General features: G+C 39.8%; 1 protein-coding gene across 1 annotated transcript in view; it reads left to right on the plus strand.

The window, feature by feature from the left end:
* The window catches only part of PGM2L1 (phosphoglucomutase 2 like 1), a 75064-nt gene that overhangs the window by 41184 nt on the left and 16618 nt on the right, over window positions 1–17262 (plus strand). Inside the window, exons 4-6 of the mRNA XM_063432347.1 lie at window positions 14303–14387; window positions 14709–14792; window positions 15779–15972. Of these exons, the coding sequence (XP_063288417.1) occupies window positions 14303–14387; window positions 14709–14792; window positions 15779–15972 (363 nt within the window). The remainder of the gene's footprint in view (window positions 1–14302; window positions 14388–14708; window positions 14793–15778; window positions 15973–17262) is intronic.

Below are 17262 nucleotides of genomic sequence, written 5' to 3' on the forward strand. Positions count from 1 at the left end.
ACGTAATGAACTGTTTGATATTATAACTTTTGTTGGTAATATTGGATTTAAATGTTGTGGTTTTATTTGGGACTGACGTTTGGGTAGTTTTACAAACAATACATTTTCTGCATTTAAAAAAACCTTTGATGTTAGACAAGGTGGATAATTTTTTTGATGGTTTGGTCTTTGTAAAATTTTTTGTTAAAAGCGTTTTAAAATTAGGGGCACCTCTAAAAATGATATTAGGTTTTTCAGGGATCATTTTATTGAGAACAGGGTCTTCAGATAAAATGTGCCAATGTTTGTGGATAGTTTTCCTTATGTCTTTGTTCTTGTTATTATAGTCAAAAATGATGGGTAGGGAAGGGGTAGTGGTGGAGTTTTTATTTTTGTATTTTAGCAGACTACTCCTTTCACCAGACTTGATTTTAGTGATAATGGTTTCAAGTTTTTCTTCTGAATAATGTTTGTCTAAAAATTTGTTTTTTAAAATGTTGCTTTGTTCGTTAAAATCTTCGTTAAGTGTGCAGTTTCTTTTGAGTCTTAGAAACTGGCTTTTTGGAGCGCTATCTAGCCAGGGAGTGTAATGACAACTGTTTTGATCGATGACTGTGTTTGTACACACTTTTTTAAAAAAAGTTTTCGTGTTTAATTTACCATCTTTAATAAAAATGTTTAGATCTAAAAAGCTGATTTCTTCTTTACTAAATTCTGTGGTTAAAACAATGCCTTTGTCATTATTGCTTAAGTGATTTAAAAAGAGTTTTAAGGAGTTTTCAGTACCTTTCCAAATAAAAAATAAATCATCGATGTAACGGAAATATGAGACCAGGTTTGCCCTCCAATCATGGTTACCCCAGACTGCTTCAGTTTCCCAGTCTGCCATGAATAGATTAGCGTAGCTGGGGGCAAACCTGGTCCCCATAGCCGTGCCTCTTTTTTGAATATAAAAAGAATCTAAAAACCAAAAAAAATTGTTTTTTAAAATGATATTAATACCTTCTATGATGAAGTCAATTTGGGGTTGTGGTATTCTCTTTTCGGCTTCAAGTATTGTTGTGACTGCTTTGCAACCTTTGTCGTGGGGGATAATTGTATAGAGTGATGTAACGTCGCAAGTCACTAAAATGTAGTCATTGTGCCATGTAAAATCTTTAAAAAAGAGGAGAAGGGACATAGTATCTTTGAGGTAGGATTTCATATTTTTTACAGATGGTTGGAGTAAAATGTCAATGTATTCCGATAGGTTTGATAAAATAGAGTTGATGCCAGAAACAATGGGGCGGCCTGGGGGGTTGGTTTCATTTTTGTGGATTTTTGGAAGAAAATAAATTACTGGGATTTTAGGGTGTGATTTATTGAGGTAGTTAAATTCTTTTTTGTTTAAAATGTTGGAGTTACTCCCTTTCAGTAAGTAATTATATAAAGTGGCTTGGATTTGAGGGCTGGGGTCTGTTTTTAGCTTCTCATATACATTAGTGTCGTTTAGTTGTTTGTGGGCCTCTTCTATATACATTTCTTTTGAGAGGATTACAAGGCCGCCTCCCTTGTCCGCTGGTTTAATAACGATATTTTCGTCTAATTGTAATTCTTTAAGTGCTTTTAGTTCTTGGGGGTTTAAGTTAAGTTTGTCTGACTTTTTTTTCTTAATTTTATCAAGGTCTTTTAAAACAAGTTTTTCAAAAACCTCTAAAGGTCCGGACTTGCAATTTGATGGATAAAATTTAGATTGTGGTTTAAGGTGGGTATTGATGATGTTAAGGGTGGTGGTGGGTTGGGTAGGGGTGGTAGGAAGGGACGTAGTTTCATTTCCCATAAAAAATCTTTTTAAAGTGGCTTTTCTTACGAATTTGTTTACGTCCAAGAATGCTTGGAAGGGTTTAAATGATGTAGTGGGTGCAAATTTTAAGCCTTTACTGAGAACGGCTATTTGGGTGGATGTGAGTGTTTGTTGGGACAAATTAAAAATACCCCTTTCTTTAATGGGTTTTTGATTTTCTATTCTATTAGCCTTTCTCTCTTGCTCCCTTCTGCCACTTCTCCTTCCTCTAATGAATAACTTCTTTTTCTTACTCGTGATGCTTGGAATGATAGTGGGTGAGACTGTGTGTTGGATCTGATTTCTAAAAAATTATCCTCCGTGTCTATTTCAGAATCTACTGATAGGAGTTGATATCTGTTATGGTTAGTGATGGGGGATTTTGGTTGGTCTGTGTAGCCATAGTTTCTATGTGCAAATCTAGATCTTTGAGGTCTGGGGGAGACATCCTTATATGTATTTGAAGTGTCATTTCTATAAGAGCTATAGTGGTTGTGATTGTAGTGGTTTTTGTGGTGGTGGTAACGAGGTGAGTGCGTGGACTCCCTTTGGGAGGTGTAGTGATAGGTTCTGGGATGTTTTTTGAGTAAGGGCTGGGGTATTGGTGGTATATATGATCTTACTGTGTTGTCATAATGTACGTTTGAATGTTGGTGAGGTCTATATGTGTGGTCTGATGTGTATTTCAATGCTTGGTGATTAGGTGGGTGTTCATAGTTAGAGTAACGCGAAGTGTGAGCCTTTTTCTGATGTATAGGTGGACTACTTTTATTAAAGTTTAGAGATCCTGAATTGTATTTTGTGTTTTGATGGTAAGTCCTGATTTGGTTGTTTGCATAATCGTGTTTGTCTCTAACATATTTTTTCACTTTTATGTGTTTTGTATCCATTTCTATTTTTTCTATTTTATTTTGGATTAAAATGGAGTTTTGTTTGAACACTGGTGTGTCTATGAATGGGGATAGTTGTTCTTTTAAGTCATTAATTTCTTTGTCTAAGACGGACAATTTCTTACTTTTTTTTATCACTAATGTGTCCATAAGGCCAAAAGTACATGTTTCAAGTTTGTTAAACCATTCATTCATAAATTCTTCATCCTCTTGGTCTCGCCCACGCCCTCGCGACCTTTAACCTTTCATTTCACAACCTAATTTCTTCCCTCCCTCACATAAAAGTCTATTTCTTTTTATACCCCTCAGGTCATATGTGGGTTTAGTACTACCCTATACTATTAAAATATAAAAACGATTTCTTTTTCACTATTTTAATATGTCCACCTATCATATGTATAACTGAAAGTCATGTGACTGCAGTCACATGGTAATGATGCCATTTTGGCGCCAATCTTTGAAATTCATTGCAAATTAGCTGCCTATATAATGTGAATAGCCAGGATTATTTATTCTACACTTGAAAAAGCCTACTGTTTGGCGAAACGCGTTGTGTATTTTTACTCTGTTTTATATTAAAGTATTTTGTTACTACCTTTTACTTTGGGTTAGTTCATTTACTTTATATGCTGCTGTTTTATCCTGGCTGATCTTTTTATCATCATTTTTAACAAGATCCAGTACTGCAAAAGAAATCCCTGGTGGGGATTATTCCACCTACGCTTGGTTCATAGAGCAGTGTGGCTGCTCTGAACACTGTAAGTACGTTTCTTTTTATCACTTTGTCATTTTTACATAAGGAAAACACTATGGGCCCTCTCTTGTGATTTTATTTTTCATAAGACCGGCACTACAAGCATCACTAGAGGAATATCCTACACGTGGGGAGTTTAAATACCACTGTATGCTGTTTTACTCAGAGCTGGTTATAGCTCTCTAAATTGTAAGTTGGCACTCTTAGGACCTCTGTGTTGTCTGTTGTTGCAGTACTACCTAAGTTATTGCACCATTGGGTTTTTTTCTTTTATATATTTTATATGCTGACGTCTGTCTCAGAAGTTTTAAAGAATCGTGTGGAGACTCCAATTGCCCAGTTATATCCTACATGTGGGGAGTATCAAATACCACTGTAAGCTGTTTTACCTAGAGCTGGGCTTAGCTCTAAAAATTGTAAGTTGGCATTTCTCTACGTCTGTGTTGTTCGTGATCCTCTCTACCATACGGTTTTGCACTATTGGTCCCCCCCTTCTCTGCTTTTGTGTTTCATATCCAACCACTGCGATTCCAAAGCGAGAACAGAAGAACATTTACTCAAGGTCTACACTGTACCTATAGAGACTTTCCTTTTTGTGTTATCGTTTTCGTTTATTTTATCCAGCGCACCCTGTATTTGTTGTTTTTTGTTTTCTCCATTTTCTGAAGGGTTTGAGGGTAGCCCTTCCTTTCAGGTGTGCAGCTTTTTTTTCCCCCTTGTGATCAGTACTGTAGCGCTGTTCCCCTCCCACCTTTTCTCACTACAGTTACCTTTCCCCTCCGGGTTCCAGCTGCTTCCCTTCAGATCACAATTAATATGTCTATCTTCGACTATAGAAGTAATTATACCATCAATATAAATGAAGCTTTCAATAATGGTGACCATAGTCCCATCATCCCAAGACCCCCTAGTTTTAGCCAACAAGAACTGTTTATCAAACTAGAAAGAGCATTAACAAGCGAAATTAAATTAAAATGGGAAATCGCTACTCTCAAAAAATATATAGATGAAGGTATTACCCCTAGAGGACTAAGATTATTCAAACTTCCCTCCTCAGACCAAGAGGATGAAGAATTTATGAATGAATGGTTTAACAAACTTGAAACATGTACTTTTGGCCTTATGGACACATTAGTGATAAAAAAAAGTAAGAAATTGTCCGTCTTAGACAAAGAAATTAATGACTTAAAAGAACAACTATCCCCATTCATAGACACACCAGTGTTCAAACAAAACTCCATTTTAATCCAAAATAAAATAGAAAAAATAGAAATGGATACAAAACACATAAAAGTGAAAAAATATGTTAGAGACAAACACGATTATGCAAACAACCAAATCAGGACTTACCATCAATACACAAAATACAATTCAGGATCTCTAAACTTTAATAAAAGTAGTCCACCTATACATCAGAAAAAGGCTCACACTTCGCGTTAGTCTAACTATGAACACCCACCTAAACACCAAGCATTGAAATACACATCAGACCACACATATAGACCTCACCAACATTCAAACGTACATTATGACAACACAGTAAGATCATATATACCACCAATACCCCAGCCCTTACTCAAAAAACATCCCAGAACCTATCACTACACCTCCCAAAGGGAGTCCACGCACTCACCTCGTTACCACCACCACAAAAACCACTACAATCACAACCACTATAGCTCTTATAGAAATGACACTTCAAATACATATAAGGATGTCTCCCCCAGACCTCAAAGATCTAGATTTGCACATAGAAACTATGGCTACACAGACCAACCAAAATCCCCCATCACTAACCATAACAGATATCAACTCCTATCAGTAGATTCTGAAATAGACACGGAGGATAATTTTTTAGAAATCAGATCCAACACACAGTCTCACCCACTATCATTCCAAGCATCACGAGTAAGAAAAAGAAGTTATTCATTAGAGGAAGGAGAAGTGGCAGAAGGGAGCAAGAGAGAAAGGCTAATAGAATAGAAAATCAAAAACCCATTAAAGAAAGGGGTATTTTTAATTTGTCCCAACAAACACTCACATCCACCCAAATAGCCGTTCTCAGTAAAGGCTTAAAATTTGCACCCACTACATCATTTAAACCCTTCCAAGCATTCTTGGACGTAAACAAATTCGTAAGAAAAGCCACTTTAAAAAGATTTTTTATGGGAAATGAAACTACGTCCCTTCCTACCACCCCTACCCAACCCACCACCACCCTTAACATCATCAATACCCACCTTAAACCACAATCTAAATTTTATCCATCAAATTGCAAGTCCGGACCTTTAGAGGTTTTTGAAAAACTTGTTTTAAAAGACCTTGATAAAATTAAGAAAAAAAAGTCAGACAAACTTAACTTAAACCCCCAAGAACTAAAAGCACTTAAAGAATTACAATTAGACGAAAATATCGTTATTAAACCAGCGGACAAGGGAGGCGGCCTTGTAATCCTCTCAAAAGAAATGTATATAGAAGAGGCCCACAAACAACTAAACGACACTAATGTATATGAGAAGCTAAAAACAGACCCCAGCCCTCAAATCCAAGCCACTTTATATAATTACTTACTGAAAGGGAGTAACTCCAACATTTTAAACAAAAAAGAATTTAACTACCTCAATAAATCACACCCTAAAATCCCAGTAATTTATTTTCTTCCAAAAATCCACAAAAATGAAACCAACCCCCCAGGCCGCCCCATTGTTTCTGGCATCAACTCTATTTTATCAAACCTATCGGAATACATTGACATTTTACTCCAACCATCTGTAAAAAATATGAAATCCTACCTCAAAGATACTATGTCCCTTCTCCTCTTTTTTAAAGATTTTACATGGCACAATGACTACATTTTAGTGACTTGCGACGTTACATCACTCTATACAATTATCCCCCACGACAAAGGTTGCAAAGCAGTCACAACAATACTTGAAGCCGAAAAGAGAATACCACAACCCCAAATTGACTTCATCATAGAAGGTATTAATATCATTTTAAAAAACAATTTTTTTTGGTTTTTAGATTCTTTTTATATTCAAAAAAGAGGCACGGCTATGGGGACCAGGTTTGCCCCCAGCTACGCTAATCTATTCATGGCAGACTGGGAAACTGAAGCAGTCTGGGGTAACCATGATTGGAGGGCAAACCTGGTCTCATATTTCCGTTACATCGATGATTTATTTTTTATTTGGAAAGGTACTGAAAACTCCTTAAAACTCTTTTTAAATCACTTAAGCAATAATGACAAAGGCATTGTTTTAACCACAGAATTTAGTAAAGAAGAAATCAGCTTTTTAGATCTAAACATTTTTATTAAAGATGGTAAATTAAACACGAAAACTTTTTTTAAAAAAGTGTGTACAAACACAGTCATCGATCAAAACAGTTGTCATTACACTCCCTGGCTAGATAGCGCTCCAAAAAGCCAGTTTCTAAGACTCAAAAGAAACTGCACACTTAACGAAGATTTTAACGAACAAAGCAACATTTTAAAAAACAAATTTTTAGACAAACATTATTCAGAAGAAAAACTTGAAACCATTATCACTAAAATCAAGTCTGGTGAAAGGAGTAGTCTGCTAAAATACAAAAATAAAAACTCCACCACTACCCCTTCCCTACCCATCATTTTTGACTATAATAACAAGAACAAAGACATAAGGAAAACTATCCACAAACATTGGCACATTTTATCTGAAGACCCTGTTCTCAATAAAATGATCCCTGAAAAAGCTAATATCATTTTTAGAGGTGCCCCTAATTTTAAAACGCTTTTAACAAAAAATTTTACAAAGACCAAACCATCAAAAAAATTATCCACCTTGTCTAACATCAAAGGTTTTTTTAAATGCAGAAAATGTATTGTTTGTAAAACTACCCAAACGTCAGTCCCAAATAAAACCACAACATTTAAATCCAATATTACCAACAAAAGTTATAATATCAAACAGTTCATTACGTGTTGTACGAAAAATGTTATATACCTACTGGAGTGCCCTTGTGGCCTCCAATATGTAGGCATGACGTCAAGGTGCCTAAAAATTAGGATATCAGAACACTGTCGAAACATCAAAAATGGATTTGAAAATCACACAGTGTCCAAGCATTTTCTGACACACCACCAAAAAAACCCCAACGTTCTTAAATTCACCCCTATTCAAATATGCAATATTCCATGGCGAGGCGGTGATATAAGAAATATTCTGGGAAAAGCCGAAATGGAATGGGTTTTTAATCTTAAGACACTAACCCCAGATGGCTTAAATGCAGAATTTGACCTTTTTAATTTTTTGTAATTCTTTGTATTGTTTCATAATAATTTATATTCACTTTTAATTAATATGGTTATTAGGATTATTCTTTTAATAGTAGCAAAATACATTGTAACCTTTATTAGTAATATTTACCCATATACAATCTGCAACTTTATTTTCCTCTTTTTTTAACTTTTTTTTTTTTTTTTTTTTATTTGCACATAAAATTGTATTATATTGTCACTGTTTTTTAATGTTTTAATATTCTGTATGTTCTCCCCCAACCATAATTACATTCCACCCCTTTGCCCTTTAAATATAGTGCCCACCCTTACATTTCACCCCTTTTGCCCTTCAACAATATGGCCGCCTTCTATTTACACTCCACTCTACTAAGATGGTCCCAGGGCCACGCCCTTGCGACCTTTAACCTTTCATTTCACAACCTAATTTCTTCCCTCCCTCACATAAAAGCCTATTTCTTTTTATACCCCTCAGGTCATATGGGGGCTTAGTACTACCCTATACTATTAAAATATAAAAACGATTATTTTTTACTGTTTTAACTTGTCCACCTATTATATGTGTAAACCAATGTCATGTGACCAGGACTACATTTCCCTGCATTCCCAGCGAATACACACAGCATTATGCCGACCCCGCCCACCTTTTTGGTTTAAAAACGGCCACGCCCTCGCGACCTTTAACCTTTCATTTCACAACCTAATTTCTTCCCTCCCTCACATAAAAGTCTATTTCTTTTTATACCCCTCAGGTCATATGTGGGTTTAGTACTACCCTATACTATTAAAATATAAAAACGATTTCTTTTTCACTATTTTAATATGTCCACCTATCATATGTATAACTGAAAGTCATGTGACTGCAGTCACATGGTAATGATGCCATTTTGGCGCCAATCTTTGAAATTCATTGCAAATTAGCTGCCTATATAATGTGAATAGCCAGGATTATTTATTCTACACTTGAAAAAGCCTACTGTTTGGCGAAACGCGTTGTGTATTTTTACTCTGTTTTATATTAAAGTATTTTGTTACTACCTTTTACTTTGGGTTAGTTCATTTACTTTATATGCTGCTGTTTTATCCTGGCTGATCTTTTTATCATCATTTTTAACAAGATCCAGTACTGCAAAAGAAATCCCTGGTGGGGATTATTCCACCTACGCTTGGTTCATAGAGCAGTGTGGCTGCTCTGAACACTGTAAGTACGTTTCTTTTTATCACTTTGTCATTTTTACATAAGGAAAACACTATGGGCCCTCTCTTGTGATTTTATTTTTCATAAGACCGGCACTACAAGCATCACTAGAGGAATATCCTACACGTGGGGAGTTTAAATACCACTGTATGCTGTTTTACTCAGAGCTGGTTATAGCTCTCTAAATTGTAAGTTGGCACTCTTAGGACCTCTGTGTTGTCTGTTGTTGCAGTACTACCTAAGTTATTGCACCATTGGGTTTTTTTCTTTTATATATTTTATATGCTGACGTCTGTCTCAGAAGTTTTAAAGAATCGTGTGGAGACTCCAATTGCCCAGTTATATCCTACATGTGGGGAGTATCAAATACCACTGTAAGCTGTTTTACCTAGAGCTGGGCTTAGCTCTAAAAATTGTAAGTTGGCATTTCTCTACGTCTGTGTTGTTCGTGATCCTCTCTACCATACGGTTTTGCACTATTGGTCCCCCCCTTCTCTGCTTTTGTGTTTCATATCCAACCACTGCGATTCCAAAGCGAGAACAGAAGAACATTTACTCAAGGTCTACACTGTACCTATAGAGACTTTCCTTTTTGTGTTATCGTTTTCGTTTATTTTATCCAGCGCACCCTGTATTTGTTGTTATTTGGCGTTTTGAGCCCGTTACAGCGTTCTCCCATTGGAAAGCGAAAATACATTGACTTTCTGCGGCAATTCGGAGGCAAAAGAAGGCATCTTTGAGATCTAAGACTGTAAAGTAGGTAGCCCCGCCCGGAATTAAAGCAAGCAGGTTATATGGATTGGGTACAACTGGATGTATACTAACAACCGCATCATTGACTGCTCTCAAGTCCTGCACAGGTCGATACTCATCTGTACCGGGCTTTTGAACAGGCAGCAATGGGGTGTTCCAGGGGGAAGTACAGAATTTTAGGATACCATACCGTATGAACTTATCCAGATAGGATTGGATGTTCTTCTTAGCCTTCTGCGGGATGTGGTATTGTCTTAGGCTCACTGGATAAACCCCAAGTTTTAGTTCAATTTTTATAGGTGGAATATTGCGGGCCAGTCCTGGTGGGTTGTTCTCTGCCCAAACTCCTGGTATGTTAAATAATGTCTCATCACTCCTAGGGTTTTGGCTAGTCAACGCTGTATAAAGTCGCCACTCTTCTTCCTTTGGTACGGATAATGTCATGATACCTGAAGGTCCATTAAACTTTAAGGATGTTGTTCCATTTGGTAGGAACGTAATCTGCGCTTGTAATTTTGATAGCATATCACGTCCCAGCAATTGGACTGGGCATTCAGGCATATAAAGGAATTGATGTTTTACTACGTGGCCTCCCAATGTACAGAGTCGACTTTTAAGAACCGGTTTTTCAGCACTTCTTCCAGTTGCTCCTATCACAGTAATAGTCCTTCCAGATGCAGGAGCAACTAGATTAGTCACCACTGAATGTTCAGCACCAGTGTCGATCATGAACGCACTCCTTTTTCCCCCTATTGATACATCGACCATAGGCTCCGCTCGACCAAGGGGGATGGAGCCCGGTCGGTATCAATAGTCCTCCATGACCGTGTCAGCCAATCCTACAAAGTCCCTACCTTCTCTATCGCGGGACCTTTGCGCTGCTGGAATATACCTGTCTTCCCTAACACTTCCTCTGTTCCCATTACTCCCTCTGTTACCATTACTCCCTCCGGGGCCTCCTCTACCTCTCGCTCTGCCTCTAAAGTTTCCGTAACCTGTCCTAGGTCTGTCTCTCTCACACTGTTCTCTTCGAGGACACTCATTTCTCCAATGCCCTTCTTCCCTACAGTATGCACACTGATTTCTACTTAGAGGTTCCTCATTCCATCTACTATCGCCTCTATCTGGGCCCCGTCTATCTACGCCTGCGATCGCTACCGCTAGCATATCAGCCTTTTTACGCATCTTGCGCTCTTCCTCTTTCTTACTTTCTGTTTCCCTATTCATATAAACCTTATTCGCTACCTCCATTAGTTGGGTGATAGACATACCTGCAAACCCTTCTAACTTCTGTAGCTTGCGCTTAATATCTCCGTAAGCTTGGCTGACAAAGGCGGAGTTCACCATTCGGGAATTATCTGCGTCTTCCGGATTAAAGTGGGTATACAAACGGTATGCCTCCAATAATCGGTCATAAAAGACACTGGGCGCTTCATCACTTTTCTGAATCACCTCAACTGTCTTCGACATGTTAATAGCTTTCTTTCCTCCGGCTTTCATGCCAGCAATTATAGCGTCTCTATAGGCTCTGAGTTGAACCATATCAGCACCATTTACATTCCAATCGGGATCGGTGTTGGGATAATGTGTTGCGGCCCATGCTGATGGATTGGCTTGGTTTAAAGTACGGGCTTTATCCTCTAGTGCTTTAATGGCCGCTTGGTTAATCCTTGTCCTTTCCTCATTGTTGAATAAAGTCATTAATAACTGCTGGCAATCAGCCCATGTCGGGTTATGTGTCTGTACTATTGAGGTGAACAGATCAGTCATAGCTTGTGGTTTCTCAGTATACGAGGAATTGTGGGTCTTCCAATTTAAGAGATCGGTTGTCGTGAATGGGACATATACAAAGACTGGGTCAGCATGTGCCATTTGGCCTGCGGCATCGATATAGGCTGACCCAGGATTCAGACGAAGAGGCATCTGATAGTGTTTTAATTGTTGGGCACCGGTCAACTGTCGGGTCTGTATGGGGCTACGTGGAGGGGCGTCAGTCATAGGTTCCAGTCGGGGAGAAATAGGGTATGGGGATGTGGGAGCTTGGTTTTGGGAAAAGGTTGTAAATAAAACCCTTCGAGCCGAGCTAGATGAAGCTTGACCGGAAGTCTGAAGTGGCGCCAAATCAGGATATTCGTTTTTAATGGGGGTTGGTTCTGATTCCGGAAGGGGAGATTTAGTACGAGGGGGGGTGGATCCTGTACTGGAGGAGGAAGCGGAAGTGGATGGGGGTAATGAGGGGAGGGTTGCAGGACTTCCTGCATTTGCGTCACTTCCTCTTAACGGAAAGTAAGGGGGCGGCAAAGGGATCTCGGACTCAGGGGGCGTGTCCAAAATGGGCCTAACACCAGTCCTAGTGGACGAACAAGTCCTAGCTACCATGAGGCGACACTGCTCCTCGTGGCATGTCTGGAGCCATTTTGGCGAGTCATTTACGGCCTGTCTCCAACAATCAATATAAGGAAACTGGCCGTAAAGTTCAGGCCTACCCGATACAGCCACGTGTAAGCGCTGTACCAGAGTTGGATCCAAACTGCCACGTGGCGGCCATGCCGCAACCAAAGTAGGCCACTCCCTAGTACACAAAGTGACCAAACGTACAGGAGACATTTTAACCCCAAAATCACATGTCTTGAATCCCTTTTTAAAATTCTTCACCATACAACCTAAGGGATCCGGAATTGTTGACTGCGATGCACCCATACTTAACAATGGAACGTCGTCGACAACGAATACTATACACGCGTACTATTCAACAGTCACACCCGTTTCCTCTGGCAACAGCACCACATGGTACGGTTACCAAGTGAAACGTACACAATAACACAATAAACACTCAGGGAATTCCCGTACACACACAGCTGTTACACCAGTCACTAGATAATCAATATCATGCCCTTTGGCGTAACTATACAGTCACCCACGCTATAATTCTCTATATACGAATTACCCGTCTATAACACACCCCAGTAACATCGTCTTTTACAAATAGCGGTTACAGTACGGTTAGCATAGGTCAAAGCACAAGTTAAGGTCACAATACAATTATTAGTGGTTATGGTGTTAAACATGCAATGGACGACAATGATTAGTACTTATATACAGTGTCAGTAAATATACAGGGTTATGGTACCGTGCACTATAATACAGCAACACACTATTAACACTCTCGCTAGACGGCTGAGCTCGCGCTATCTAACAAGATATACACTTTACTAAACAATCTTTAACACATTTACAATTCCCAACTAAACTATTGGCCAGTACCTTGATGGACTACCTAAAAACAATCTACATACGTTTTGGTTAGCCACACTGCCCAATCACCATATATAGCGAGCTAGAGGACCGAATTTACACAGACGCCTCTTAGTCGCACTATCAAAAGTCTAGTGGGTTCCAAATTTACACGCCTTCCCACTTAGCCCAGATAGGATGAGAGCTAGCGAACCGAATTTACACAGACGCCGCTTAGTCTCCCGGTCCCTCCGACCTAGCGAACAAAATATACACCCTAGAACGCTAGTCTAGACAAGACACCGGTGTCCGGCTAGGGCTATTTACACCAGAGCCCCGCCTGACTAACAAAATCAAACGGTCTGACTAAAGAGCGTTCGATCGAGCGGTGCGCCTTCGCTCCTTCCCTCCGACAGAGGGGGCAGATACACAGATTCAAACCCCTTTGGGCCTACCGCACAATCGGTATACCCCTAGTGGGTCCTGCCGTCTAAAACAGCAGTTGTCTTACCTCCTCGTTCCTGAACCTGAGTTCACACTCATCGACGGGGACACCCCAGCACTTCTCACGTAGAGGCCGATGATCTCCTGGACAACAGACCAGTGGCGCCGAGACGAAGGGAGGTCCACGCAGAAGTTCAGGGGTGCAGCCGTAGAGAACGTGGGCAAAGATAGACCGTCTCACGCCTCTGCCTCTCAGCTACCGTTGAACGATGAGCTTCCCGGCCAATGCACCAAATGATACCGGAGAAACTGACGGAAGCCAAGCACAGAGAGATGGACACAGGTTTCTTCAGGAAGGAAGAGATTCTTTATTGGATCACTGATCGGGACTCAGAGGGACTAACGTCACCAAAATACAGCAAGTTCTGAGCCCCGGACAATAGTGCAGGCTCCTTATATAGGCACATAACTCCTCCCATATTAAGCTCCACCCGCACATTCTCTTAACCAATCAATACAAATAAGAATTAACTTCCTGCTTGACCGCATGGCTTGTCCAGCACAATGGAGGAGGGGGAATACTACATCCTGTATTCTTGCACATGCTCCGTACACTACTGATCGTATCTTGCCTCGTGCAACCAACTGATCGATACGTCAGCATATGCACGTACACATGCCACGTGGTAATCTCGGCCTACTAAATTTATTTTTACCGAGATTCCACCACAATACATCCTGTCCAAGGATATTTTAGCGCTATCAGTGCTGCTGTAGAGGGATGAAAAATCCACCAGTTTTGGGTGCTGGCGAGAGATCCTGTCTCTGTCACACTTTAACAAAACAGTCTGACATAACGGGGGGGATGAGGAGGGAGGGATACGGGGTAAGTGCTAGTGTACGTTGCCTGTCCGCTCACTGACCTCTCTTGTTTTTTTTTATGTTTTAGACTTGCTAAACTTACTGCCGCTGTACTTGTGAGCAAAGGGGTTCCGGTATTCCTCTTTTCCAGATATGTCCCAACTCCATTTGTGGTAAGTCAGGACAGTTCAGCGTATGGTTTGATATTATTACTGTCTGATGATCATCTAAAAGCCTTAAATCCAGGAGTTTGGGGAGAGCTAAACCGTTCCTAGCTTCATTAATTCTCAGTTTAGTTCATTATAAGTATTATTGTAAATGACTTTCCAGGGACTCTCAGTGTAATACAGAGTTGGATGTCAATTGTTCAAATCTTGTGTTTAGTCTGATGGAGTTTGACAGTCTCTTGAAATCTGTAGTGAGTTTGAATGCTGTCTGCCAGCTATAAATATTCAGACGTGGAAATCTGTATTAACGTGTGTTTGTGTTTCTAGCCGTATGCTGTAAAGAAGCTCAAAGCTGCCGCTGGAATAATGATTACAGCATCTCACAACCGCAAGGAAGACAATGGGTACAAGGTAAGCAGGGAGGTGGCTAGTATCCAGATAGGTATAATCTGACACAGAGCAGGATTAACCATAAGGGGAACCCAAGCAGCTGCCTAGGGATTTGACCGGGGCCATGAATGTGCATGGCCACATTAACCATCCCTATGTGAAGAATGAAGGTGTGAAACTGGTAACCTGCCTCACTACCCCGTGGGATCTTAATCCTTCTGTCTGGACATGGTATTGAAATTCCAGATTCACAATTATATGTTGTGATTACATATGATTGGTTACCAATCTTTTTTATGTAAAACATCACAAACTGCATAAATGATTTGCAGAAGCCCTGGGTTATTGCACGCGGTAGGGTTGCCATTAAGTACCTTACCTGGTAGCTTCTCTTTTTGCAACAGTTTGACTTCTTGTTCCCCAGCTCCACTATGGAGAGCTTAATTCATTCAGAGCTAATGCTGACACACTCAGCTCTTGAGCTGACATTCTCAGTAAACAGCCACTAGAGGCACTTACCTGTTATAAGAGTAAGAATAGGCTCTCTGTTTGCCTTGCAAAGCATTAGGTTGGCTGAGATAGGTAATCTCGCTGTTCGCTGCCATGGAGGCAGAGCAGCTGCAGTGAGGGAAGAGAGGTAAGTAAAACAAACCTTTCAAACCCTCGTCGCAGGAGGGGAAGGGTAGACACGTAAATAAGTAGAGGAACACTATAGCGTTAGGAATGCATGTTTGTATTCCTAATACTTTAGTGTTTCTTTGAGGTTACCAAATTAAGACTTCTAAACAGCTGAAGGATCATTATTAATACAATTCTTTAAACATCAAATTAAAGAAACAAACCAAGTTTATTGGATGCAATTTTTACGAAATTTATAAAAAAATTAAATTGGACAAAACACATTTTCAACGTTGCACTTAAGTCTAATCTTTTTCTTTTTATTGCTTTATTATGTAACTGATACGTAGAATTATATATCCACAATTTATTTCTGGTCTTCCTTAAAGGTTTACTGGGAAAATGGTGCACAGATTACATCCCCACATGATAAGGAGATCCTGAAGTGTGTGGAGGAAAGCCCTGAGCCATGGGATGATTCTTGGAATGAGAACCTGGTTGATGGCAGTCCCCTCATTAAAGACCCCTTGGGAGAAATCACGGACCACTACATGCATGATCTGAGAATGGTTTGTTTCCACAGGTATCTTATTGGGATCTTTACAGCTGGCCGTTGCTTGGATCTGTCTGACTAATCAATCATTTTAAATTATAAAAGCTAACCTGAGTGATAGATAGAGATATAGATAGATATATATATATTTTTTTGTATTTTTTTTGCTTGCATATGCGCATTGAACAGCCACAATATTAAAACCATCCACCTAATATCATGGAGGTCCCTATTTTGCTGCCCAAACAGCTCTGCAGTGTCGAGGCATGAACTCCACAAGACCTCTAAATGTGCCCTGGAACAAATACATTAGCAGCAAATCTTTTAAGTCCTGAAAGTTGCAAGATGTGATCTCCAGGGATGGGATTTGTTTTTACTGCACATCCCACAGACACTGAATTGGATTAAGATCTAGGGAATTGGAGGCCAAGGCAACAGTTTGACCTCTTTGTCATGTTCCTCATACCATTCCTGAACAATATTTGCTGTGTGGCAGGATCCATTATCCTGCACTGCCATCAAAGAACACAATTGCCATGAAGGTGTGTACGTGGACTGCGACAATCTCTAGGTAGATAGTGCATGTCAAAGTAACATCCACATGAATGCCGGGACCAATGGTTTCTTCTCGTCTACCTTCTTTTTATAGTACATCCTGCTGCCATCTCTTTACCACATGCACCCATCCATCCACTTGACCTAAAAGAAAATGTGATTCACCAGGCAACCTTCTTCCATTGCTCCATGGTCCAGTTCTGACACTCACATTCTCATTGAAGGTGTTTTTGGCAGTGGACAGGGGTCATCATGCCCACTCTAACCGGCCTGCGGCTACACAGCCCAGTACAAAGTAAACTGCGATGCACTGTGTTCGGACACCTTTCTATCATGGTCAGCATTTCGTTTTTCAACGATGTGAACTACAGTAGCTCTTATGTGTACTCAGACAGACTAGCCTTGGGCAAACCTGGTTGACTTGTTGTCCTTCCTTGCACTTTTGGTAGGTACTAGCCACTGCATCCCAGAACTTGTTTTGAAGATGCTCTGACCCAGTCATCTAGCCATCACTATTTATCCCTTGTCAAAGTCACTCAGATCTCTTCACTTGCCCATGTTTCCTGCTTCCATTAGATGAAATTCAAGAACTTACTGTTCACTTGCTCCCTCATACATCCCACCCCTTGACAGATGCCATTGTAATAATATAATCAATGTTGTTCACTATACCTGTCAGTGGTTTTAATGTTGTGGCTGATCAGTGTAGGTGTATGTGAGTGATCATATACATTATCTCGCACATTTATGTAGCAAATTTATAAG

This window comes from Pelobates fuscus, chromosome 1 (genome assembly GCF_036172605.1).
Source record: "Pelobates fuscus isolate aPelFus1 chromosome 1, aPelFus1.pri, whole genome shotgun sequence".
NCBI lineage: Eukaryota > Metazoa > Chordata > Amphibia > Anura > Pelobatidae > Pelobates > Pelobates fuscus.